At 40.2% G+C, this 26,559-nt stretch overlaps 1 protein-coding gene across 3 annotated transcripts in view; it reads left to right on the top strand.

Annotated features, from left to right (window-relative positions):
- Nucleotides 1-26,559, top strand: part of ARMH3 (armadillo like helical domain containing 3) — a 168,072-nt gene that overhangs the window by 6,994 nt on the left and 134,519 nt on the right. For 2 of the 3 annotated variants that reach the window (XM_060126346.1, XM_060126345.1), the window contains exons 2-9: nt 10,983-11,095; nt 13,623-13,679; nt 13,789-13,935; nt 16,281-16,388; nt 20,417-20,509; nt 21,233-21,307; nt 21,392-21,478; nt 26,011-26,067. In XM_060126346.1, the coding sequence (XP_059982329.1) occupies nt 10,994-11,095; nt 13,623-13,679; nt 13,789-13,935; nt 16,281-16,388; nt 20,417-20,509; nt 21,233-21,307; nt 21,392-21,478; nt 26,011-26,067 (726 nt within the window). In that variant the 5' untranslated portion in view covers nt 10,983-10,993. The remainder of the gene's footprint in view (nt 1-10,982; nt 11,096-13,622; nt 13,680-13,788; nt 13,936-16,280; nt 16,389-20,416; nt 20,510-21,232; nt 21,308-21,391; nt 21,479-26,010; nt 26,068-26,559) is intronic. The other variant, XM_060126347.1, reaches the window with a different exon arrangement.

Here is a 26,559-nt window from a genome sequence, read left to right as displayed (position 1 = left end):
AAACATTGCAGAGGAAGGAACACTCCCAAACTCATTCTGTGAGGCCACCATCACCCTGATACCAAAACCAGACAAAGATACTACAAAAAAAGAAAATTATAGACCAGTGTCACTGATGAATATAGATGCAGAAATCCTCAACAAAATGTTAGCAAACAGAATCCAACAACACATTAAAAGGATCATACACCCTGATCAAGTGGGATTTATCCCAGGGATGCAAGGATTCTTCAGTATACGCAAATCAATCAATGTGATACACCATATTAACAAATTGAAGAAGAAAAACCATATGATCATCTCAATAGATGCAGAAAAAGCTTTTGACAAAATTCAACACCCGTTTATGATAAAAACTCTCCAGAAAGTGGGCATAGAGGGAACCTACCTCAACATAATAAAGGCCATATACGACAGACCCACAGCAAACATCATTCTCAATGGTGAAAAACTGAAAGCATTTCCTCTAAGATCAGGAACAAGACAAGGATGTCCACTCTCACCACTATTATTCAACATAGTTTTGGAAGTCCTAGCCACGACAATGGGAGAAGAAAAAGAAATAAAAGGAATACAAACTGGAAAAGAAGAAGTAAAACTGTCACTGTTTGCAGATGACATGATACTACCTAGCGAATCCTAAAGAGGCCACCAGAAAACTACTAGAGCTAATCAATGAATTTGGTAAAGTTGCAGGATACAAAATTAATGCACAGAAATCTCTTACATTCCTATACACTAATGATGAAAAATCTGAAAGAGAAGTAAACACTCCCATTTACCATCGCAACAAAAAGAATAAAATACCTAGGAATAAACCTACCTAGGGAGACAAAAGACCTATGTGCAGAAAACTATAAGACAATGATGAAAGAAATTAAAGATGATACCTACAGATGGAGAGATATACCATGTTCTTGGATTGGGAAATCAATATTGTGAAAATGACTGTACTACCCAAAGCAATCTACAGATTCAATGCAATCCCTATCAAATTACCAATGGCATTTTTTTACCGAACTACAACAACAAATCTTAAAATTTGTATGGAGACACAAGACTCCGAATAGCCAAAGCAGTCTTGAGCGAAAAAAATGGAGCTGGAGGAATCAGACTCCCTGACTTCAGACTACACTACAAAGCTACAGTAATCAAGACAATATGATCCTGGCACCAAAACAGAAATATAGATCAATGGAACAGGATAGAAAGCCCAGAGATAAACCCATGCATCTATGCTCAACTAACCTATGACAAAGGAGGCAAGGATATAATGTAGAGAAAAGACAGTCTCTTCAATAAGTGGTGCTGGGAAAACTGGACAGCTACATGTAAAAGAATGCAATTAGAACACTCCCTAACACCATACACAAAAATAAACTCAAAATGGATTAGAGACCTAAATGTAAGACTGTACACTATAAAACTCTTAGAGGAAAACATAGGAAGAACACTCTTTGAGATAAATCAGAGCAAGGTCTTTTTTGATCCACCTCCTAGAGTAAGGGAAATAAAAACAAAAATAAACAAATGGGACCTAATGAACCTTAAAAGCTTTTGCAAAGCAAAGGAAACTACAAACAAGACGAAAAGACAACCCTCAGAATGGGAGAAAATATTTGCAAATGAATCAACGGACAAAAGATTAATCTCCAAAATATATGAACAGCTCATGTAGCTCAATATTAAAAGAACAAACAACCCAATCAAAAAAATGGTCAGAAGACCTAAATAGACATTTCTCCAAAGAAGACATACAGATGGCCAGGAAGCACATGAAAAGCTGCTCAACATCACTAATTATTAGAGAAATGCAAATCAAAACTACAGTGAGGTATCACCTCACACCAGTTAGAATGGGCATCATCAAAAAATCTACAAACAATAAATGCTGGAGAGGGTGTGGAGAAAAGGGAACCCTCTTGCACTGTTGGTGGGAATGTAAATTGATACAGCCACTATGGAGAACATTATGGAGGTTCCTTAAAATACTAAAAATAGAATTACCATATGACCCAGCAATCCCACTACTGGGCATATACCCAGAGAAAGTTATAATTCAAAAAGACACATGCACCCCAATGTTCATTGCAGCACTATTTACAATAGCCAGGTCATGGAAGCAACCTAAATGCCCATTGACAGATGAATGGATAAAGAAGATGTGGTACATATATACAATGGAATATTACTCAGCCATAAAAAGGAACGAAATTCTGTCATTTGTGGAGACGTGGATGGATCTAGAGACTGTCACACAGAGTGAAGTAAGTCAGAAAGAGAAAAACAAATATTGTATATTAACGCATATATGTGGAACCTAGAAAAATGGTACAGATGAACCAGTTTGCCAGGCAGAAATAGAGACACAGATGTAGAGAACAAACGTATGGACACCAATGGGGAAAAGTGGTGGGGTGGGGGTGGGATGAATTGGGCAATTGGGATTGACATGTATACACTAATTTGTATAAAATGGATAACTAATAAGAACCTGCTGTATAAAAAAATAAGTAAAATAAAATTCGATAAAAAAACTGTAAAAGAACAGAAGAGTGGTGGCCTGTCCTGGAGCTCTATATGAAGGGAATTTAGAGAGGTGGCTTCAAGGATGCAGGCCTCACTTCATTTTCATTTTGGAGGTATGAAAGACTTGGAGTGACTAGCAGTAAAAATCCATTAAAATGGAAAGGAGTTATAGGCTGGTTTTAGAGCCAATCTATAGGGTGCAATTGAGGGAACCTGTGTCCCATGCTACTGAGAGAAGGTATGGCAGGGAATCATGTGGAACAGCAGTATGTGAATGCAGCAAGTGAGCTAAATCCTTGGGGCCTTCAGAAAGGAAGAGGCATGTTAGGAGCTAGTTTGAGAAACGAAGTGTTGGTGTTTGGAGGTAGAAATGCCTTGCATTATAGTGCTAGTGTTTACCTTGAGAGTGTGGGATGCCTTGCAGAAGAACATACGGAGCAGATAACTTTTGCCTAAAGATTTAAAAAAAACCCTCGCATCTAGAGGAACTAGGGAACTCTTTTTAGGAGAGTCTTGGAGGAGGCTATTTCTGGCTTTATAAACATATTGCCCCCTCTTGTGTGTTGGGTGAATGGCTTATTGTCACAGTGGAATGGTAATATCTGACTCAGCCACATCTCTTGGGCAGACAGGGTTTTCATCTCCTTCACTAGGCATTGTGGATTACTATAGTCAGTGTGTTTTGTAGTGATCCTTCACAGATGGGCAAACTGCGGCTAAGATCCTAAGGAAAGGGGATGCGTTGGTGAGTTAATATGGGGGGAATGAGCTGGAAGTAGGTAAGGATTGCTCTAGTGCCTTTTCTAGAGATGGCAGAAGTTTTATTCATCCTCTCAAAATCATCTTCTGTCCAGATGCTCCTTTCTTTTGAAGGCCTGATTTAAGGCTCAGATGAGTACTTCTCAAACTTTAGTGAGCATCAGAATTATTTGGGGCAGGGTTTTTCAACCTCGGCATTATTGACTTATTGGGCCATATAATTCTTTGTTGTGTTAACTGTTCTGTATACTTTAGGATGTTTAGCAGCATCCCTGGCCTCTACCCAGTAGATGCTAGTAGTACCTTCCCTCCCAGTTGTGACAACCAAAAATGTCTCCAGGCATTGACAAATGTCCCCTGGGAGGCAGAATTGCCCCAGTTGAGAACCACTGACTGGAGTGATTATTAAAAATGTAGACCTCTGGGCTTCCCTGGTCGGGCGGTGGTTGGGAGTCCACCTGCCGATGCAGGGGACGCGGGTTTGTGCCCCGGTCCGGGGGGATCCCACATGCCGCGGAGCGGCTGGGCCCGTGAGCCGTGGCCGCTGAGCCTGCGCGTCTGGAGCCTGTGCTCTGCAGCTGGAGAGGCCACAACAGTGAGAGGCCCGCGTACCGCAAAAAAAAAAAAAAAAAAAATGTAGACTTCTAATCCTTATCTTGAAAAATCTGTTTCAGTAGTGGGGAGGGGGGCTTAGGAGTCTACCTTTCCAGGAGGCATGCCAGGAGATTCTGAAACATGTGATCACGGCTCTGCAGGGGTAAAGCATTTTTTACAATATCTTTCCATTCATAATGAAGTTTTGGTGGAGAATTATCCTCAGAGCACTGACTTAGCTCAGTTAAAATAGTATCAATTAAATCCTGTAGTGGATATCAGTGTATTTCGGCCTTGTTAAAATTTGTTTTCTGTTTACCATATTGAATACATCTGTCAACTTGAATAGAAACTCAGATTCCTCTCTAGTTTTTCCGAAGTTTTCTACTATTTCATTAATTTGTCTCTTTTTCACTTTACCGTTATCAATATTTATATACATATGCATGTATCAGACAGTTATCTTTTACTTCCTACCGTGGCACATCTACCTACCGGCAAACTAGTGATGAAACTCAAGATATCTGGACATTCCAGAGTTTGTTCATTAAGGTCAGTGAGCATATATGTTTCCTCCTCACTTACCTGGAACCTCTTCGGTTTCTTTGCAGATGCTCAGCTTTGTTTATGTGTAGGTTACTCTACTTCTGCTCATTCCTCCTCAGTATAGTACAGTGGTTAAAGGCTGAACTCAAACATCAGGCTCTCTGGGTTTGAGTCCCTACGTTCACTTATCCTGGCAAATTTTTAAATTTTTGTTTTTTAACCACTTCATGCTTTAGTTTTCTTATTGTAAAGTTCCTGGATCATAGGTTTGTTGTGAGGATGAAATGAATTAATGTATATAAAGTGCTTGGAACAGTGCTTGGTATGTAGCAAGTACGAATAAGTGTTAACTCTTTGGTGGTTATTTTAGATCAGTGTCCTATGTGTGCAAGGTGGGGTCCCTATTAGCCTTTGTTCTAGTGTTCTGCATGGGTATTGTTAAATTTTCATATACGTATATGAGCACATGCAGTATTTTAGGTTGAGGAACAGTGTACATAATGTGAAGTGTATGACTTGATAATTCTTTTACACATGTACATATTTGTGTGACTTCCACTCACGTCAAGATAAACCACGTTTCTGGCACCTCAGAAGGCTTCCTTGTGCTCCTTCCCACTCATCTCCCCACCCAGGGTAACCACTATTCGGATGTCTGTCACCGTAGACTAATTTTGCCTTTTTGAGTTTCACATAAATGAAATCATTAGTTTGTACTCCCTCCCTCCCTTCCTTCCTCCCTCCCTCCCTCCCTTCCTTCCTCCCTCCCTCTCTCCCTTCCTTCCTTCCTGCGTTGGGTCTTTGTTGCTGTGCACAGGCTTTCTCTAGTTGCGGCAAGCTGGGGCTGCTCTTCGTTGTGGTGGCTTCTCTTGTTGCGGAGCATGGGCTCTAGGCATGCGGGCTTCAGTAGTTGTGGCACGCAGGCTCAGTAGTTGTGGCTTGCAGGCTCTAGAGCACAGTCTCAGTAGTTGTGGCGCAGGGCTTAGTTGCTCCACGGCATGTGGGATCTTCCTGGACTAAGGCTCGAACCCTGCCTTGGCAGGTGGATTCTTAACCACTGCGCCACCAGGGAAGCCCCACTTGAATAAGTTTTACAAAAACCTTTCAAAAAGGGAATGTTTGTACTATAGGCACTCTGGCATTTCTGTTTCTTGAACATGCCAAGTGTGTTCAAATCTTGGAGCCTTTGCACTTGCCATTGCCTCTGTCTGAACACTTTTCCCAAGATTTTCACATGACTGTTTTCTTTCTGTTATTCTGATCTCAGTCCACATATCACTTCCCATAGAGGCCTTTAATCTGCAATCTGTTGTAGTACCCCTAGACAATTTGTCTTCAAGATACTTATCATTGTCTCAACTTAACTTGTCTTTCTTCCTCTACTAGAATGAAAACTCTGAGAGCAGGGATCTTGTCTGCTTGTTCACTGCTGTATCCCTAATGCTTAGGTGATCAATGTTTGTTGAATGAACACCTGATCTGTGCATGTTTTTTTCTTCCTAGATGATGGGCACATTTATTTTTATTAATTTTCCTTCTTTCCCCTTCTTCTTTTCTTTCTCTTCTCCTTTTTCTTTTCTTATATACTGGTTGAAATGTTTTGGGATGTTTACCTTAGCATCTACCTACACTAGTGTTTTGGAGCGTCCCTGGACAGTGAAGTGTGAGGGTGATACTTGCTAATAGTCCATTACAAGTATGAGCCTAGAACTCCAGACCATTGCATTGAAAGCCTACAGAGAGCTGTTCCATGCCCTCCCCCCATTTATCGAAATATAATTTACATATAACATTGTATAATTTTAAGATATGCAATACGATGATTTGATACACATATATATTGTGAAATGATTACCATGATGAAGTTAGTTAACACATCCATTCCCTCACATAGTCACTTTTTTTCATTTTTTGTGGTGAGAACATTTAAGATTTAATCATAGCAACTTTCAGATATACAATACAGTATTGTTAACTATAGTCACTGGGTTGTATGTTAGATCCCCAGAACTTATTCGTCTTATAACTGGAAGTTTGTACCCTTTGACCAACATCTCTCGATTTGCCCCATCCCCCATCCCCTGGCAACCACCAATCTAATCTACTCCATTTCTATGTGTTTGACTTTTTTTAGATTCCACATATAATTTTTTTTTCAATAAATTTATTTTACTTATTTATTTTTGGCTGCATTGGGTCTTTGTTGCTGTGCACAGGCTTTCTCTAGTTGTGATGAGCGGGGGGCTACTCTTCATTGCAGTGCATGGGCTTCTCATTGCAGTGGCTTCTCTTGTTGCAGAGCATGGGCTCTAGGCTCATGGGCTTCAGTAGTTGTGGCACGCGGGCTCAGTAGTTGTGGCTCGTGGGCTCTGGAGCTCAGGCTCAGTAGTTGTGGTGCATGGGCTGAGTTGCTCCGTGGCATGTGGGATCTTCCCGGACCAGGGCTCAAGTGCCTGTCCCCTGCATTGGCAGGCGGATTCTTAACCACTGTGCCACCAGGGAAGCCCTGGTAGTTTTATTTTTAATATTTGGGGAACCTCCATACTGTTTTCCATAGTGGCTGTACCAATTTACATTCCTACCAGCAGTGTACAAGGGTTCCCTTTTCTGCACATCCTTGGCATGGCTTCTTTTTACAGATTGGCAAATTCAAGCCAGGAAGGGAAAGGAAACTTAAGGTTATAGAATAAGTGTATAAGAATTGGGACTAAAACCAAAGACTTTTTTTTTAGATTTTTTTCCAGTTTTATTGAGAAATAGTTGACAGACATTACTGTATATATTTAAGGTATACAGCATAATGGTTTGATTTATGTATTTGGGGAAATGATTACCTCAACAGATTTAGTTAACCTCCATCATCTCACATAGATACAATACCAAGACTTTTGATAGATTAACTGGTAACTCTGGAAATCAGAGTGAATTTCTATTAGATTAATTTTCTGATACTAGAGTTGGCATGTATTGTGCTCAAGAAGACAGTAAAATAAATGAATAATTAGTTAAGTGTAACTAGCATTCCTTGCTTGTAAGCCATTGGAAGTGTTTGGCTTTAGGTTTTTGATATTTGATTATTTTATCCTGTAGGGATGTGAACTGATGTGCATTTAAGAAGTGTGTGGCTGGATTGCTTTAAGATATAGTTCTTAAAAAGTTGTATGACTTTGGTCTTTCAGAGAGAAGTTGTGCTGCAGGTCATGGGACCAGCAGTCCCTGAGGTTTAGGAATGAAAGACTTCATTGATTTACCATTGAGTTTGGGGGATTTGAAGCCATTCCTAAGTTTGGTGGTAGGTGAAAGTAGTATTGAAAAGTTGCCTAATTCTTTTTTATACTTTGTCTACTGTATGTCTTATTTCTGAGAAACTGTGTTAATGTCTAAGATGACATTTCTGTGGGATTGCCGTGGCTTTGCTGTGTTTACTTCTTCGCTAGAAGGATTTAAAAGCCTAGATCAACAGAGGTCATAGCGTACTCATAGAATGCTTTTTTCCCTTCCTTGTAGTCCCATAGCATTTTCTTTGTACTTTTACTCTATTTCTCATGATTTGCCTTGTGCTGTGGGTTATTCTGTGCCTGTCTCTGCTAATAGATTGTGAGCTCCTAGAGGATCCGGTCTGTAGTTTCCTCTTTGTAACACCTTAGTGCCTAAACTAGTGCTTTATAATATTTAGGTGTTTCCTATGTGTTTGTGGTATTTCAGGGATGCTAAGAGAATCATTAGATGATATGTCTAGTCCAGTCCCCTAGTTTTACTTGTAAGGAAACTGAGAAGCACAATGATTTACTCAGTGTCATCTAGTTGGTTGGGAGAGCTGTGTTCTAGTCTCAGTTCTGCCGGTTGTTTGTTCCATTATGTCTTGCTGCTCCTCAGCTGGTACTCGTTCTCTCTACAGCAGGGGAGGATTGTGAAAGAGGAAAGAAACACTGGGAGGATATAAACAGATTACACTCACATTACTGATGTATTCCAGTTTACTGCTTTACCAGTCAGATATTTTACTTTCAAATTTGGAAGCATAAGCTTAATTTCTGAGACCCCAGAAAGAATTTTGTAAGAGTTCTACACTTCTTCCAATCTATTACCCTAGAAACACCCTTCTTTGCTATGCTTAATGGGTAGAAGTGCTGGCAGAAGGAGGAGACTTTATGTTGTCAGTTTCCAGTCACACTTCAGACAGCTTGGGTGGTAAATTCCAGGTGCCTGTGATGATGACAGAGAGTAATGTGTTGAGGCCCTTGGTTGAATTTCCCCCTGTTCCAAATGGAAGGAGAGTGATGAAAACAATTTAATTTCTTAGGAAATTTGGTACTTCGGGTTGAAATTGTTTTTCCCGCCTCTCCTATTCCCTTTTGCTTATTAGAAAGTATTGAATCTGAAATAGAGAAAGTGAGTTTATTAGATTTGGGCTGGACATTGATTAGCAGTAACTTAATTATAAATCCTCAGAGGGAGATGTTTGTAAACATTTGCTTTTAACATCCAGGGACTTGTGGTTCCCACTATTCTTGTTAATCAACTGGTTGAAGCTGAGCACATGAAAGGTCTGTATCCACTAAGCTTAGAATTGCATTGCTTTTGATTTATTTTAATAGGATCCTCTTGATTTCCAATTTATTTTCCCCCGATAAGGACATCTTCCTCTTGACAACCTATTTAAAAGACACAAGAATGTTTTGAATGGAGGCTGTATTTCATGCTTTAAGGCAAAGCCATGATCAATATAGTATAAATTGCCTGAAAGAGTCTTCTCTTTTTTTGTTGTTATTTTTTCCTTCAGTTTTCTCTGGATCGTAAAGGAATTTGAGGGCTTAGTGAGGCTTTGATAGAGACAGATCTAACTAAAATTTTAGGTCAGACCTAGGACTTCTCAGGTCTCCACCATGTAGAATCAGTCAGTGATAAGCATACTCTGAGCATTTACCATGAGCCAAGTGCTTATGGAAAAAGTGTAAGATATAGTCTCTGTGCTAAGGATGCTTAACATCCAGTTGAAATTTTCTGTGCTTTTAGTGCTCAAAAGTGAATCTCCTTTTTGGCTATATGTATTAGAGATAGATGATGTTTGAGATACAGTCTTTTATGCTATTGGATGCATCTCTTCCTTAAACAAAATTTTGATTTGCAAGGTAGTATATATTTTCCAAACATCATTGAACAAAATTAATTTTTTGCTGTGTTGGATTTGTCTGGAAGTGAAATCCGTCTCCTCACTACCATCCATACTTGCTACTGGGTGAGATTAAGTTTCACAACTAGAGCCTAGGATTTAAGAGAAAGAGAGGAATTTTGTCAACAATAGAAAGAATCTGGGAAGTGAGAGAATATGTGTAAATCCACATGGAGACCTGTGGGGTTTCAAGTTCTCATTTGAAAAAAATTGAGAATTCCTTGAAGCAAGATGGGAAAATTTGAGCATGGTTCATGGAACTGCTTTTATATAGAATTAAAAAAATACTCTGAAGTCTGATCTGCGGTACAGTGTTACAAATATATGTATAATTAAATTTGAGGGACTTCCCTGGTGGTCCAGTGGTTTAGACTGTGAGCTCCCAATGCAAGGGGCCTGGGTTCCATCCCTGGTCAGGGAACTAGATCCCGCATGCATGCCACAACTAAAAGAGCCCGCATGCTGCAATGAAGATCTGTGTGCTGCAACTAACACGCAGTGGAGCCAAATAAATAAATATTAAAAATAGAAACTTGAAAGGAATATATTGTTATTTTTGGTTATTTTGAAATTAAATTTAACTTTTGGTCTTTTAACTGCTGTTTTCTGCCTTGGGTCTCTTTCCAGAGGAATTTCTGAAGATGGTCAAGTGCAGTGTGATTTATGAGGCAGTGAAGGGCAAGTACTTTGCAGTGAGGAGGACCTGCTTACTTTGGGGAAATCAATGGAGCACGTCAGTCTGCAGCACACTTCCTGTCTTAATGGTCCTAAGCTCGATCAATACTTGAAATTTAACTTCATCATCAGTCTGTGGGCAGCGTGTGCTTTGCAGCCTTCCTTCCATCAGCATCAGATATGTGGCCAGACTTATTACAGATGGAGCTAGTTACACTTTCCTGCTTGGTTTTGCATCTTCTTTAAGTCTTGTCCACTGGCATTTTTTTTTTTTTTTTTTTTTTGCATTACGCGGGCCTCTCACTGTTGTGGCCTCTCCCGTTGCGGAGCACAGGCTCCGGACGCGCAGGCTCAGCGGCCATGGCTCACGGGCCCAGCCGCTCCGCGGCATGTGGGATCTTCCCAGACCGGGGCACGAACCCGTGTCCCCTGCATTGGCAGGCGGATTCTCAACCACTGCGCCACCAGGGAAGCCCCACTGGCATGTTTTAAGGATGTAAAATGTGTTGTGCTGTAAGCCAAGTAATGATTTAAACCTTGAAATTACCTGGTTAGAGAAGGGGGCGTTGGACAGATGCACAAAATCTATAGCATGGTTGTTTATCATTTCTTCTTCCTAAAAAATTTCCCATTGAGAGGTATTTCAGTAGATTCTCCAACATATTAGAGAGCATTTCTAGCACTAACTGTGGCTTTCTTTTCACAGATTCTCTAACCATGGCACAGGTAGAGAAACGAGGGGGTTTGCTCAGGAAATCTTCAGCCTACAAAAAACCACTGAAGGAAAAAGTGGTGCTGATGTATGATGAGATCTTCATGGTAAGGCCTGGAGCCCTGACATTGGGCACAGGTTGACTCCTTAGTTTCTTGTTCCAAAATGAGAAATAACCTCACCTCTGCCTGCTACCTTCTAGTTCTTCAGAGGGAGAAAGAGAGAGAACAAGGGTGAGGGTGAGCTCTCTCATGGTAGAAATTATGATCATGTGTTAATTAATATAGATTGTTATTATGTTGTTCTTATAGACTGTTGCCTTGAGCTGGGTAAAACAATTGAAAGGAGGGAGGAAGGCTCAGGAAACTTCTTTTCTGATATCTATAAGACTTTTCTTCCTTATGATTTTTTTTTTTTTTTTTTTTGGCTGTGCCTCGTGGCATGTGGGATCTTAGTTCCCTGGCCAAGGATTGAACCTGTGCCCCCTGCAGTTGAAACGTGGAGTCTTAACCACCGGCCCGTCAGGGAAGTCCCCTTATGATTTGACATAAGGACCTTTCTATCCTAGATGTCCCTTGAATTTCCTTTTGGCTCTAGAATTCTATCTAATTCAGATATTTTAAAAAGATGCACTATTATATTCCATCTCAAGTTGTTAGTGGACAGAACAATTGCTTAGTTAGACTATCTCATCTTCCAATTCTATGAGAAGACTGAGGAATTATTAGCAATTAGATTAGGGGATTTCTTTGGGTCTTCAGAACTGCTTATTGACCATGGTCCAAGCCTGTGTTGTAAAATGTACCCTATCAGGGAAGGTTAGAGTGATTAGAAACCCTGCAGATGTACTTGACTTCTGAAATCCTGGTCATTAGTAGTACATGTAAACATTTAAAACATGTAATACTTGTAAAAGGAGTTAACCATATCTTGTGTAAATCTTGTGGACTCTCTTTCCTAGAAGGATGATAATGATAATATTTACCCTACCTGGCTCACTGGGCCATTGTATTTCATGTATGTGAATGGGCTTTGAAAACTGAGCAACATACAAATACAATGGGGATGCATGATAATATGACTAATTGATTCAGATGGCTAGGTTCACTTCTCGCTAAGAAGAGAAGAATTTGAGGGAGATTCTTGAGTTCCTACTATGTGCCTGACATTGTTCTAAATGCATCACCAAATACATTAGCTCTAATTCTGACAAGAATGCTGCAAGAAGGCTATGTTTTTACATGTGCCATGTAAAAGAGCATGATAATGAGAAAACTGGCAGTCACAGCTAGAAAGTGAAGGAGATGTGATTTGAACCCTAGTGTCTGACTCCAGAGTCCTTACTTGTTCAGTTTTGCCACATGGCCTTGGATAAATAACTTGATCAAGTAAAACATCTAATTCTTGGCAAGCCTTAGAGACAAAGTTTGACATGCCGACAGTTAATACAGAATTGCCCAGGGCAGTATAGGTGGCTATACAGAGAAAATGAGTGGTTATTAGGATCCTATTAGGGCTCTTTCTATGTTAAGTAATAAGCTTGGTATACATATGACTCCTGCTCGAGAGAGCTTTGAGCATGGGAAATGCCAGCTCCATGAATTCCCTGTTTCATATATAAACAACAAAATGATATTACAGAAGTGTGAGGGTCAATGTGTGGCCCCTCTTGGGGAGCAGGACTTGAGAGAAAGGGATAGAAAGAATTCACTAAATGAGAACCTTATTAGAAGGCCAGAAATGTTGCTTCTTTATGTCATTCTCAATTAAAAAGCCAGAGGAGATTCCTAGGATAATATCTTCTTATTTGATCAGAAGTTCTTATCTAATGAAGACATTAGTTCTTGGTAGTAATTTTAAAAGGTCAATTTAAGGTAAGGTGATAGCAGGCAATTGACATACTGGTTTTATGTCATTAGCTTTCCTGTGAAGTAAGGGTTCTCTTTTTCTTATTTCACTCACTAACCAGAAGCCTCTAACTTCCTAGAATTTCTGTTTGAAAATTATTGCTAAGAAAATTTGGATTTTAGCACCATAATTTTGCTAATTACGGACCAATTTGAAGTAAGAAAAGAGAATATTACAGGCTCTGTACAGAGGACTAAATGCATACGGGAGGGCAAGTAGAAGCAGGATGTTGTAAAAATCATGGCAGTATTACTTAGATGATCTGGGTTCTGGCTCCTGCACTTGTGTAAGTCTTGTGGACTCTATTTCCTAAAAGGAGGATAATGATAATATCTACCCTACCTGGCTCACTGGGCCATTGTATTTCATGTATGTGAATGGGCTTTGAAAACTGAGTACCATACAAATACAATGGGGATATATCATAATATGACTAACTGACTCAGATGGCTAGGTTCTTTTCTTGCTAAGAAGAGAAAGATTTGAGGGAGGTTCTTTGAGCCATTTAACTTTTGGTGCAGGGAATATATATCCATGCACAATGTCTTCCATTTGGGAAAAGAACCCAAAAAACTTGTTCCCCATTATAGCTGTTTGGAATGACCAAGCATTTTCAAAGTTAATTGTGAAAGGTAAGGTTGATTATGTGTAGTGACCCTTTCAAATGTGTTCTTAATGCTTTGGTGTTAGCTGGGGGTATTGAATATACTTATCTTCCGGTTTCAGACAGAGGACCCTAGTAAGTGCAGTCCTCGATTTTGGGAGGAGCTCTTCCTTATGAAGGTAAGACTTGGTGGCACCTGTGGATTTTCCTGGTAACTGAGATTGCCTTCACATGTGTTCTAGGTGCTGCAGTAAAAATGCACTCAGGCCCTTATTGTTTCCTCGTTAGGTGAATTTAGAGTACCTAGAAGGCAAGCTGGAATCTCTTGATGGTGAGGAGTTAATGAAGATCAAGGAAAATATTAATTGCTTATTTCAACACTGCATCCAGGCTCTGGGAGAGGAGCATCCAATTCGAGTGGTCAATGCATTGCAGGTACAAGGCTGGGAGACTGGGGAAGTCTTGTTTAATAGGAGAAAGAAATTGTAATACATCTATTGGAACTTGAGGAACCTAAAATTGCCCTTAGGTTTGAGGCTTGCTTTCTTTGTTTTTTCTTTATTTCTTTAAGTAATCAAACATCTATGCCATGTTTGTTTAGCCATCTTACTGGTTAAACAAATTGACGCCTATAGTAGTTATCTTGTCCATTTTATAATTTGATCTAATGCCAAGGAGGATTGTTTGACAGAATTTTTATTATTACTTGAGGACAGGAAGAGAGAGAGAGGAAACTCTGGCAAGGTTGATTAGTCTACAGCAAAAATCAGAAGACTTTCTTAATTAAATAAACAGTATTTTCTTAATGTGAGGTTTCAGAAGGTCCTTGACTCCCTGAAGTTACATGTAATATTTTATGTGTAAATGTACGTTATGTGTATATGAACATTTTTTTTGGAGAGAGGGCTTTTGTCAGATTTTCAAAAAGGTCTGCAACTCTAAAAACATTAAGAATCATTATTCTTTTTTTTTTTTTTTTTTTTCGCGGGCCTCTCACTGTTGTGGCCTCTCCCATTGCGGAGCGCAGGCTCCGGACGCGCAGCCTCCGCGGCCATGGCTCATAGGCCTGGCCGCTCCGCAGCATGTGGGATCTTCCCGGACCGGGGCATGAACCCGTGTCCCCTGCATCGGCAGGCGGACTCTCAACCACTGCGCCACCAGGGAAGCCCTAAGAATCACTATTCTTAATGCTAAGTGGCATGATCGTGAGGATTATTCATTATTCTTGAACTACATTCATTATTTCTTGAATTACTGTTACGTGCTAAGCATTGAGCTGGTGGGATACATTATAGGCTTCTTGAGGGCAAAGACAGTATTATTCAATACTTTGTTCCTAGTGTGTAGAACAGTGCCTGGCAAATAGCATTCTAGAAGTAAATTTTTTTGAATGAATGATGGGCAAAATTTCTAGAGTTTATAGTCTAGTAGCTCCAGTGTAGCCTAGATTGGGCTGAGTATTTAGGGTAGTGATTGACAAGCTTAGAATATGAAGAACTGATGACAGCATAAAGGATTTTGTTGGAACTTTTGGTAGATTGGGTTTAAGTTTCTAACTTACAAGTTGGACAGATCACTTTGTGAGCCCCAGTTTTCTCATCTGTAAAATGTAGAAATTACCTCTTGAGTTGACGCCCCAGAGAGAAGGACCATGTTTATCCTGTAGCTTTGTTAACCCTTGGACAGTAAATTCTACATTTCGAGCATCACAGTTGTAGTGACTCATTAATTGAAAGTTGAAATGAAAGTTGGAAATTGTACTTCCTGTAATTATAGTGGCTTACTGTGGGGGCATGAATTATAAACTGATTTTAGTCCAGTGAAAATAAATTGACATTAAGCCACTTGGTGACCCATAAAAATATAGTACATTTATTATAATACCTGATATTTATTGAGCTGTAACAAAGTTAAGTTCCAGGCACTATTCCAGGAACTTTAACAAAGTTCCAGGGAGTATTCTAAGTGCCTTACAGTATTAATTCACATAGCCATCACAACATCCCTATGAGGTTAATGCTATTATCATTCCCATTTTATAGCTGAGAAAAATAAGGCACTGAAAAGTTAACTAATTTGTCCAGGCTCACACAGCTAGTAAGTAGTGGATGGGGATTGTAATGAATTTTTAAGATTTGAGTTGATTGGTTGTTATCATATAGGGACCTCTATAGTTATTAAAAATGGTAAACTATTATGTAAATTCTAAAACTAATGTTAAATAAAGGAAAGCTCCACCAATCCCATGATTCAAACTCAAGAACTGTTTTTTATTTTTATTTTTTTGCGGTACGCGGGCCTCTCACTGCTGTGGCCTCTCCCATTGCGGAGCACAGGCTCTGGACATGCAGGCTCAGCGGCCATGGCTCACGGGCCCAGCCATTCCGCGGCATGTGGGATCTTCCCGTACCGGGGCACAAACCCGTGTCCCCTGCATCGGCAGGCGGACTCGCAACCACTGCACCACCAGGGAAGCCCCCTGTTTCTTATTTTTGAATATCACCTTCCGGTCTTTGTCTGCAGTGTAATTTTTAAAAAGTGGATGGCCAGAAAATAAAAAAAAGAGGATGACAACAGTTTCAGTTGCTGTTCCTCTTTTCATTTCTGGATTTTGCACATATTAAGACCCAGACTGTGTTTTGGAGCTCAGAGAATAGAGCAGTTGAATGTCAGCTGTGTAAGGAGAAGGTTCTGAGGTTGCAGTGTGAAGCTACTGATCCAATGCCCTTTGCATTTTGAGACTTCCTTTCTAGAAAGAATTCTTTCTCTCATCTCTGCAGACCTTGTGTGCACTCATTCGAGGAGTCCATCAAAAAAATAAGTCTACCTCTGGGTTTGACATTATCAACATGCTGATGGGCTTTGACAAGGCGGAGCTGTGCATGAAGGTGAGACATAAGCTGTAGATGTGCCTGTGGATGTCTGCTTCTGACAGCTGTTCATGGATCATCTGCAGACAGTTAGATGCACTAGAAGATTTGGACTCAGACATAGATGATTGAATTTTTATTCTTTTTAATTTATTTTTGGCTGCATTGGGTTTTTGTTGCTGTGCGCTGGCTTTCTCTAGTTGCGGCCAGCGGGGGCTACTCTGTTGCGGCGCGCAGGCTTCTCATTGTGGTGGCTTCTCTTGTTGTGGAGCTTGGGTTCTAGGCATGCAGGCTTCAGTAGTTGCAGCACATGGGCTCAGTAGTTGCAGCTCATGGGCTCAGTAGTTGCAGCGTGTGGGCTGTAGGGCACACGGGCTTCAGTAGTTGTGGCTTGTGGGCTCCAGCGCACTGGCTCAGTAGTTGTGGCTCCTGGGCTCTAGAGCACAGGCTCAGTAGTTGTGGCACATGGGCTTAGTTGCTCCGCGGCCTGTGGGATCTTCCTGGAGTAGGGCTTGAACCCGTCTGCCCTGCATTGGTGGGCAGATTCTGAACCACTGCACCACCAGGGAAGTCCCTCATACGGTAATTCTATGTTTACATTTTGAGGAAATTCCAAACTGTTTTCCAAAGTGGCAGTACCATTTTACATTTTCCCCAGCAATGTGGGTATGTGTATGTGTGTGTGTGTGTGTATGAAATGTCTATTCAAATCCTTTGCCTGTTTGTACATTGAATTATTTGTCTTTTTATTGTTGAGTTGTAAGAGTTCTTTCTATATTTTGGATACAAGTGCCTTATCAAATATCTGATTTGCAGTATTTGTCACTATCTTGAACGAATGTTGTTCATAATATGAACTTTGAAGAACCTGTCTTCTCTCATTCACTACATTTAAAATAAAGAAATCTGTATGCCAAAGAATCCTTATAGTGATTAGTTTATTTTTTAAAAGTTACAAATATGTGGGACTTCCCTGGTGGCGCAGTGGTTAAGAATCTGCCTGCCAACGCAGGGGACATGGGTTCGGTCCCTGGTCCAGGAAGATCCCACATGCCACGGAGCAGCTAAGCCTGTGCACCACAACTACTGAGCCTGCGCTCTAGAGCCTGTGAGCCACAACTACTGAAGCCTGCATGCCTAGAGCTTGTGCTCCACAACAAGAGAAACCACTGCAATGAGAAGCCCGTGCACTGCAATGAAGAGTAGCCCCCACTCACTGCAACTAGAGAAAGCCCGTGTGCAGCAATGAAGACCCAACGCAGCCACAAATAAATAAATAAAATAAATAAATTTATTAAAATAAAAACGTTACGAATATGCAATTAGGAATACACAAAGATTTAGTACCTGGAGTCAGTTCCTTTTTTTTTTTTTAAAAGATGTTGGGGGTAGGAGTTTATTAATTTTATTAATTTATTTTTGCTGTGTTGGGTCTTCGTTTCTGTGTGAGGGCTTTCTCTAGTTGTGGCAAGCGGGGGCCAGTCTTCATCGTGGTGCGTGGGCCTCTCACTCTCACAGCCTCTCTTGTTGCGGAGCACAGGCTCCAGATGCGCAGGCTCAGTAGTTGTGGCTCACAGGCCTAGTTGCTCCGCGGCATGTGAGATCCTCCCAGACCAGGGCTCGAACCCATGTCCCCTGCATTAGCAGGCAGATTCTCAACCATTGCGCCACCAGGGAAGCCCTGGAGTTAGTTTTTAATTCTAACCTTTTACAGTCTATATATATATATATATATATATATATATAGTAAAATCCCTAATATCTTTTTCATTCTTACAGTTTTCACTACTGTCTATATACTGCTGATTACTAAGTCTCTAGCCTTAATTCCTCCTGAGTCTCAGACCTGTTCTCTTTAAGCACTTGCTGAATATACCCACTTACACATACCTAAGTACCTCCTGTTTGGCATATCCAAAATGGAACTCATTGTTTTCTATACTTCTGTTCTTCCTCATTCATTCTGTGTCAGAATGGGGATACCTGTCTTCCCAGTTCCCCAAGCCAAAGACCTGAGAGTCACCCTTGACTCTTTCCTATCCCTCATCTTTCATATCCAGACTATCACCATGTTCAGCTAATTTTACCTCAGCTCATACTTCTCATATCTGTTTTTTTCTATTTTTCCTCTACTGCCAAAGTCCCCATTATCCCTGAACTATTGCAGTGATGCCTTCATTCTTTTGACAAACATTTGTTATGCTCCTCTGTGCCAGGCATCGGGGATACAGAGGCAAATAAGACATGGCAACCCTCCTCAGAAAATTGATAGGTTAGTCTTCTTTTGTCTCCCTCTCTCCAGCCTTACCATCTTTAAATCTGTCATCCACGCTGACAGCAGAGTGATGTAACTTAACACTCAAATCTTTCTTGCTTAAAACCCTTCATTAGTTTCCTATCACTAAAAGGATAAAGACCAAGCTCCCTCATTAGCTGTATAAAACTTTTATGATCTTCTTTCTATTTATTTCTCAAATCGCATCTCTCATCACTGTGCCTCACTCTTTATACTTCTATAATAACAAACTGCCTGTATTCCAACTGCATGTCCAGGGCCATTTCATTCTTCATGTGTCTTTGATCATGCTAATGCCTGTCTAGAATTCCTTTCCTCCTCAAGTTTTAATTAATTCCTACTGATTTTTCAAAATACAGCCTGTCCCTGAGGAGTCCTGGAATAGGTAACTTCTGAGCTAATTCCCTTCCTCCATATATATTACTGTCATAGTAACCATTAAACTGTTTATTTGTTTTTCTCTCCTGTTAGACTAAAAACACCTTGAGAGCAAGGGTCATTGTCTTATTTTTTTCTTATTTTCTTTGAAAGCACAATATTTAGCGTATAGTAGACTCTTACTACATATTTGTTGAATTGACCTGAAGTAGCTTATTTTGAACCTTCACTTGACCTTCCAGCACACTAAATCCTTTTTTTTTAAGATTTATTTATTATTTATTTATTTATTTAATTTATTTTTGGCTGTGTTGGGTCTCAGTTGCAGCATACGGGATCTTCGTTGAAGCATGTGGGATCTTTCATTGCGGTGCACAGGCTTCTCTCTAGTTGTGGCCTGCGGGTTTTCTCTCTCTAGTTGTGGCGCGCAGGCTCCAGAGCGCGTGGGCTCTGTAGTTTGCGGCACGCGGGCTCTCTCACTGAGGTGCGAGAGCTCAGTAGTTGTGGCGTGCAGGCTTAGTTGCCCCATGGCACGTGGGGTATTAGTTCCCTGACCAGGGATCGAACCAGCGTCCCCTGCATTGTAAGGTGGATTCTTTACCACTGAACCACCAGGGATGTCCCGCTAACTCCTTATTCTCCATTCATTTTCCTCCTTTATTTAATGTAAAATATTTCTTTTTTTCTTCCTTGTAGTATCTAAAGGTTTCATCTTTTGACTACATTGGATAAAACAGTTGGTTGTTAGTACAAGTGTTAAACTCTAATCACATTGTCTAGTAGAAGCGACCAGGATGGATATGAGCTAGCTTTGTTGGATAGTGCATATGGCCAGTGAACAGCTAGTAGTGATGTTATCTCTCTGTTGTTTGTTCAGTGTGCCTGCATCGTGATATGCTTTCTTATCAAATAATGAAACATATCTAGCTGTTTAACCATTATTATTAACCTTTAACTTAATCATTTGTTTAATTTATTATTTAAAATTTGTTTAATAGAATTTAATTTTTAGTTTATTATTTATTGTTTTTAATTTGTATATTATTTAACTGTTATTAATCTTTTAAAAAATTTTATTCTAATCTGAAGGTTTATATGAGGGTGATAGGCGGCAAACATTCATTTACTGGAATAGTAAATTCTTTATTTTTCTGTGTGGTTGTTCTAAGGCATTTTTCCCAAAATAGCTAGACTTAGTTAGAAGTCTTCCTTTTTTATGTCTAGTCTTGCAAGGCCTAGGCCTAAGGGAATGATATGGTTGCTTCATTTTATTTTATTCACATTACCCTACATAACGTAACCCTGAGTTTGACAAAGACATGGTGGAGATGTTCTTTGATATGGTTTAATACTTAATGGTTCTCTTTCTCAGAACTTGATGGAGAGTTTGGATTCATTGCTTTGTGCAGAAGGTTCTGAAAGTCTAAAGAGCTTATGTCTGAAACTTCTCCTCTGCTTAGTGACTGTAAGTAACTTACCTATATGTTTCTTTGTCAAGGGTGTAAATTGACAGCAGGGGCAAATTTGAATTCTTGAGCCCAAAGTTAGAAAGGAAAAGAGAAAAAAAATCTCTACTGGGCCATTACATCACTCTGTTGTGTTTGTGTAGAAGGAAGTTATTTGTATGGGTTTTCGCTTCCTAGAAGTTGCTCTTTGGAGCAACTGCTGACATTTTTAACCTGTACCAGTCTGGGTTGTTAGATTTTGCCCTTCATCAGGTCTCATTTGGAAACAGTTTTTGTGATTATGAATATTTTTATTTGTTCTGACTTTGATTTTATAGCTGGAAGCTGGCCTGTACCTTCTAGTGGGAGGAGGGTAGGGTATTATTCATTTACTTCAGGTGGTTTCCTTTCCCTGCCACTGCTTGAAGACTTCTGGATCATAAAGTTCTTCCTGTGCATCTGGGGAATGAAACCCAAGAAACTGTTAGGCAAATGCTTTTGTGAGGGTATGAGAGAAACAAGGAGAAGTTCAAAGATTTAGGAAGTTTTAATTTGCTAATTTCTTACCCTTCTAGTGTCTTGTCTATTCAGGCTCAGGTGGCTTTGGGAGTGCTTTAAGATCTGCTAAGTATCTAGTAGAATGTTTTAATATTTCTGTTTCTCTTAGATACTAGGTGAGGAGATATACATGAGATATCAGAGTGTCTTAGTATAGACTTTAAATAGCCTTTTATTATATTCAGGTGACAGATAACATCAGCCAGAACACTATCCTGGAGTATGTAATGATCAACAGCATATTTGAAGCAATTTTACAGGTAGGTCAGTTCCCTTGTCACCTCTTTCTTTTTTGGGTAAACCACCTCCTCAAGCACTCTCACCATTTCTGGTTCTGGTTACAGATACTCTCCCACCCGCCAAGTCGTAGGGAACATGGGTATGATGCCGTAGTCCTCTTGGCTTTGCTGGTGAACTACAGAAAATATGAGGTAAGTGGGTCCCTTAATGGAGAGCTGTTACCTTTCTACAATCTTCCTAAATGTGGCCACTCCTAGAGGATTTTGCTTAATGTAGAAGACATGTTCTTGGTAAATGGTTTATAGATTAATTTTGATAAACCAATTCTAGAAGTCCTATGTTAGATGCCTGCGGTAGAGGATATAGCTGTTTAAAGGAATCCTGTGGTGTAACTTCTAAAAAAGTGAGTAAATCTCTCTTAATGTAATGGTTCCCAAACCCAGCTTGTCATTAGAATCACCTAGTTATCTTTTAAAAAATATTTATTTATTTATTTGGCTGCGTCATGTCTTAGTTACGGCACACGGGATCTTCATTGTGGCGTGCAGGCTTTTCTAGTTGCGGTGTGCAGGGGCTACTCTTTGTTGCGGTGGCTTCTCTTGCTGTGGAGCATGAGCTCTAGGTGTGCAGGCTTCAGTAGTTGTGGCTCGCGGGCTTCAGTAGTCGTGGCTTGTGGGCTTAGTTGCTCCGCGGCATGTGGGATCTTCCCGGACTAGGGATCGAACTCGTGTCCCCTGCATTGGCAGGCAGGCAGCCAGCCAGCCACTGCGCCACCAAGCAAGTCCCTCAGTAGTTACTTTTTAAAAAGAAGATATTTCTGGGCCTTACTCTTTATATTATTTATTTATTTACTTATTTGTCTGTGCTGTGTGGCATGTGGGATCTTAGGTCCCTGACCAGGGGTCGAACCCATGCCCCCTGCAGTGGAAGCACAGAGTCTTAACCACTGGACCGTCAGGAAAGTCCCTGGGCCTTACTCTTTACACACCAAATCAGAATCTCTTAGGGGGTGAGACCTAGATATCTTTCTTTTTTTTTTAATATCTCCCTTTGAACGTGATGATCAGCCAGGATTGGGAACCACTGACCTAATGCATCTATTTTGAAATATTGGACTTATATATTGGATTTCTGCAATGCAATCAATCCACTTGTATAAATATCAACTGTTGGTTTGGGGGCTCTTTCTGATTTTGATGGGAGTTGAAGACAGAGCCTTATCCATATTAATTCTGGAGTTCTTTTTGCCTCTGAATTAGTCAGGGATAGATTTATAGGTTTTGAGATAAAGAGGTGAACTCAGAGATTTATACTTGGATTGGTGCATCTACTTGATTCCCCTCAAAAGGTAGAATACACAGAAAAAGAAGGGGGCCACTTAGGGAAGACCAGGGACCTCACTGGGGATTGCTTTGTAGGAATAGGGAGCACTTGGCGCTGGGTCCTGGACACTAGGAGTACTTTACTGAACCCAGAAGTCAGGAGCTGCATTGAGGCAACTTGACTTTCTTCATTTAATAAGTAGCAATACTATGAGAAATGGGCCAGCTGGAGGGAATGTTTTCATTTTTGAGCTTCTGGATCTTCACTTAGTGATTTTTGATATGATTACTAGCCAGGTCAAAAGTGATGGGTAACATAAAATATGGAGCTTATTCTTATAAATAGGGATATGAAAGAAAGGCTGGCTGTGAGAAAGGAATACTTAAAGAGGGACTGGAATATGTGGAGCAATGTTAACGTGTTATAAATCCCAGGAGTTGATCGCTTTCATTGTCTTGGAGGAACTGACAAATGGTGTACAGAGCTACTAATAAATAAGTAATTTATCACCAACACCTGTTTTGCTGGTGCTCTGGAAGGGCAGGCATGGTAGCCATTTTGATCTCTGTCATGTGTAATAGCCTCTGGGGCCTTATTACAACAGCAGGAAAAATAGCTGAGGAAAAATGCTGAAGGTAGTTAAAGCGAGTTATGTGTGAAAGGAAAGAGCCATCATCAGTAATGAATATTTTTGGAACATTCTGCTGGATGTAGGCCACTCTGAGGTAATGGCTTGGCTTCTCTAAATGTGAACTGAGCCCTAGTTCAGCCCAGTAAGACTTTCTGAAATGTCAGCCTGAAAAATTGGACATGGCCAAGGAACTGGAGAAAATCATATTTCTTGAGTGGGGTATGCATCTCTAGTCTGTCAGAAACCCCAGAAGAATTAATACAGTAGGTGAGGGCAAGCTGGTAGGCATAATTTATCTGGGCTTTGCAGCTTTTGATGTAAGTCAATCATCAGAAACCATTAAGGAAACCTGGTGACCATGGAGCAGGAAGGTTTTTGATAGGAGCATGAGGAATTCCAGATGAACATAGCAAAACCAAAAGCTGGTGAAGTTTTATGCAAAATACAAGAGGGTGTGCTAGGGGGAACAACATTCTAGTTACCACCACAATCGATCCCATGACCAGTGGGGTAAGTTGTAACCTTTCCAGAAAGGTGCAGAGAGCACCAGAGAGGCTTGGTGTCCAGCTAAACACAGAGAAGAGAGATTAGGTGTTGGACTTAAGGAATGGAAGTAGTTCTTGCTCACTTCAAATAATGCATTCCATTTTAGTAATTTCATCTCAAGAGATAGAGGAGGCCAAAAAAAAAAAAGGTCTAGGGAAGAGCAATGAAATTTGTTAAGTATGGCTTAGCTCAAGTAAAGGCTGGACCCTATTAGAGTGATTCTGTGAAGGCTGACTGAGTGTGTAATCCTGTCTTGCTGATGAAAAGTAGATTGCCTTGAGTTTTAAAACATGACCACAACAGGTATATAGTGTTAAGGAAAATCAGTGTCTGACAGAATAGAAATTTTCACAGCATTAAGATCTTGGCCTTCTGGGTTGGCCAGGTCTTCTGAGATGAAGTGACTCAGCCCCCAACTGCTGCCCTGAACATGATGTTTCCCAGAAATTACAAAATTGTTTATTATGTCTGGTTGTAAGTTGTTCCTTCTCTTTTTCTTTCTCTCTTTTTTCCCTACAGATCTTCCTTTGACTGTGATAAAAATGTCAAAGGAAAAAAAATATAGCTACCAATAATCGAGCCCTTATCATATGCCAGATACTGTGCTAAGGATTTTACTTGATTTAAGTCTCATAGCAACCCCAAGGAAGAAAACATTTTTCCCCATTTTACAGATGAGAAAATGGAGCTTAGGTTTATTAACGTGCCTAACTTGTCACAATAAGTCGAGGATCTAGAACTCAAATCCTTGATTTTAGCCACCTTGCCTTTTCCTCAACTGTTGCTAATGCATAGGCTGTTCTTGGTAATCAGATGGTCCTTATTATTACTTAAGACAGTCTACTTTTGGGAAGGTGATAACTAGGACTTTTCAAAAATTGTGCCAAGAGACAGTGGCCTGTTCTTTCTACTGTTGTTTTCATTTGATGGCATCTCAAGGTCAGCCTACTGCTGATTTTCAGTTCCAAGGATCCACTTGCTTTGGACGTTGTCTGAAGTCTGTAGCGTCAGCAGGATTTGACTGTTAAGTTATAGGAAGAAGTATTGAGAGCCTTCCTCTGTCAGATCAAGTAACGAATGGAGTGAGTTTTACCTCCTTGAATTGTATTGTAGAAAACCTTGTAAACATTTGGGCTGTTAAAAAAACAAAGCTTCTCCTTCTCTATTCCCAGTTAGCATTCGAAAGATGCCCTCAGAAACTTGATTAATAAAGTCTGTGGGGTGGGGGGGGGTTAACCTTTCAGTTGGGTTTCCAAGCTTCTCAGTAATGTTTTCTTGGTTGCTGTAAGAACTGCCAATCTGAGAACTATTGTTTCTAGCTTCCCCTGGGTTAGAATTGGTGCCTGATCTGTAGTAGGTCTTTCCTCACATACTACGCAGGGGTTGTTTTCAAGGTGAGCACGTCATTGGTTCTCATCCCACTGGTAGGAGATGGCCCAGTTGCTTAATGAGTTTAAATATATATATATTTCCATATGCTGCCCAGCTGAGATTGAATCTGGAAAAACTCAAGAAATCTTCCAATATTTTAAGTGATGGGACAATCATTAAATCCCAGTGTCCTGACCAGATTGTAGTTTGGGTAATTACATCTTTTTTTTCAGTTCCCCTGCAGTGTTATTTGGGTATTGGATCTATAAATGGCCTCTCTGGCTGTTAAGCAGCTGCCACTTTCCACCCCCAAGGTGGCTTTGTTTTACGGGTGGGTGAATCAGTCCTTGGATATAGTTTGTGGAATGGTTAGGGAGCCTTTGGGATGAGTGTAAGTTAGCAACTTATAAATTTGTGCCTTATGGCAAGGGAGCTTTTATGCACCCCAGAAGACAGCTGTCCCTATAGACTCAGTAAATTATTGGCAAGATAGGACAAAGTGAGTGTTGTGGAGCATTCACTTACTTCTTAGAAACAAATAAGAGGGAAAGATGGGAGAAGTGGCAGACATAGGCCTGAGCTGATTCAGTCTAGAGGAAAATGTGGGTAGAATAGAAGTGTGTGTGTGTGTGTGTGTGTGTGTATCTGTGCATGCTTGGTGAATGCCCATGCACACTGAGAGATTTACTGGAAATGGAGGAAGTCACCTGGCAAGATAGTTGGGCATAGGTATTAGGAGCATCACTCTAGAGAGAGCACCTTATGGAAGCATTTTTGTGAACACTTTTTTAAATAGCTAATGGGTTCTTAACTAGGTCACACTTACCTGGAGTCTCTTCTCTTGTTTAATAGTCTGTGAATCCTTATATTGTGAAGCTGTCTATTGTGGATGATGAAGCCACGCTCAATGTGAGTATCTGGATCCTTGTGTATTGTTTTAATTACTTGCCTTTGGTGGCCTTACTTTTAGTAGATATTTAGAACAGAGAGTAGAGAGCTAGTGTGTTAATTTCATCTGGCTATAAAGAGGGAATAGGTATTTCTTTTTAGAGCATCAGTGCTACTGTCTTACTGTTTTCTATTTTCTCATCATGGAAGGAAGGTGTGAGGGGATATTTGCTTGCTAGTCATGATGAAATGGTCAGTTATATTTCATGTTGTAGTGTGCTGAGGTTGATTATCCTACAGAGTCAAGAAGTTACATTTCCAAGAATAAGATTTAGATGGTATATCAAATCACCATGATGTACACTTTAAATATCTTACAATTTTGTGTGTCACTTATACCTCAATAAAGCTGAAATTAAAAAAAAGAAAAGCTTAGATGACTCAATGTTGTGAGATTTCTTCTTGTAGAACCATCCAGATTATATTTATAGCCTGCCTTGGTGAAGCTGAAAC

The sequence above is a fragment of the Lagenorhynchus albirostris genome, chromosome 16 (genome assembly GCF_949774975.1).
Source record: "Lagenorhynchus albirostris chromosome 16, mLagAlb1.1, whole genome shotgun sequence".
NCBI classification, from domain to species: domain Eukaryota; kingdom Metazoa; phylum Chordata; class Mammalia; order Artiodactyla; family Delphinidae; genus Lagenorhynchus; species Lagenorhynchus albirostris.
This window is presented reverse-complemented; position numbering and strand designations above follow the sequence as displayed.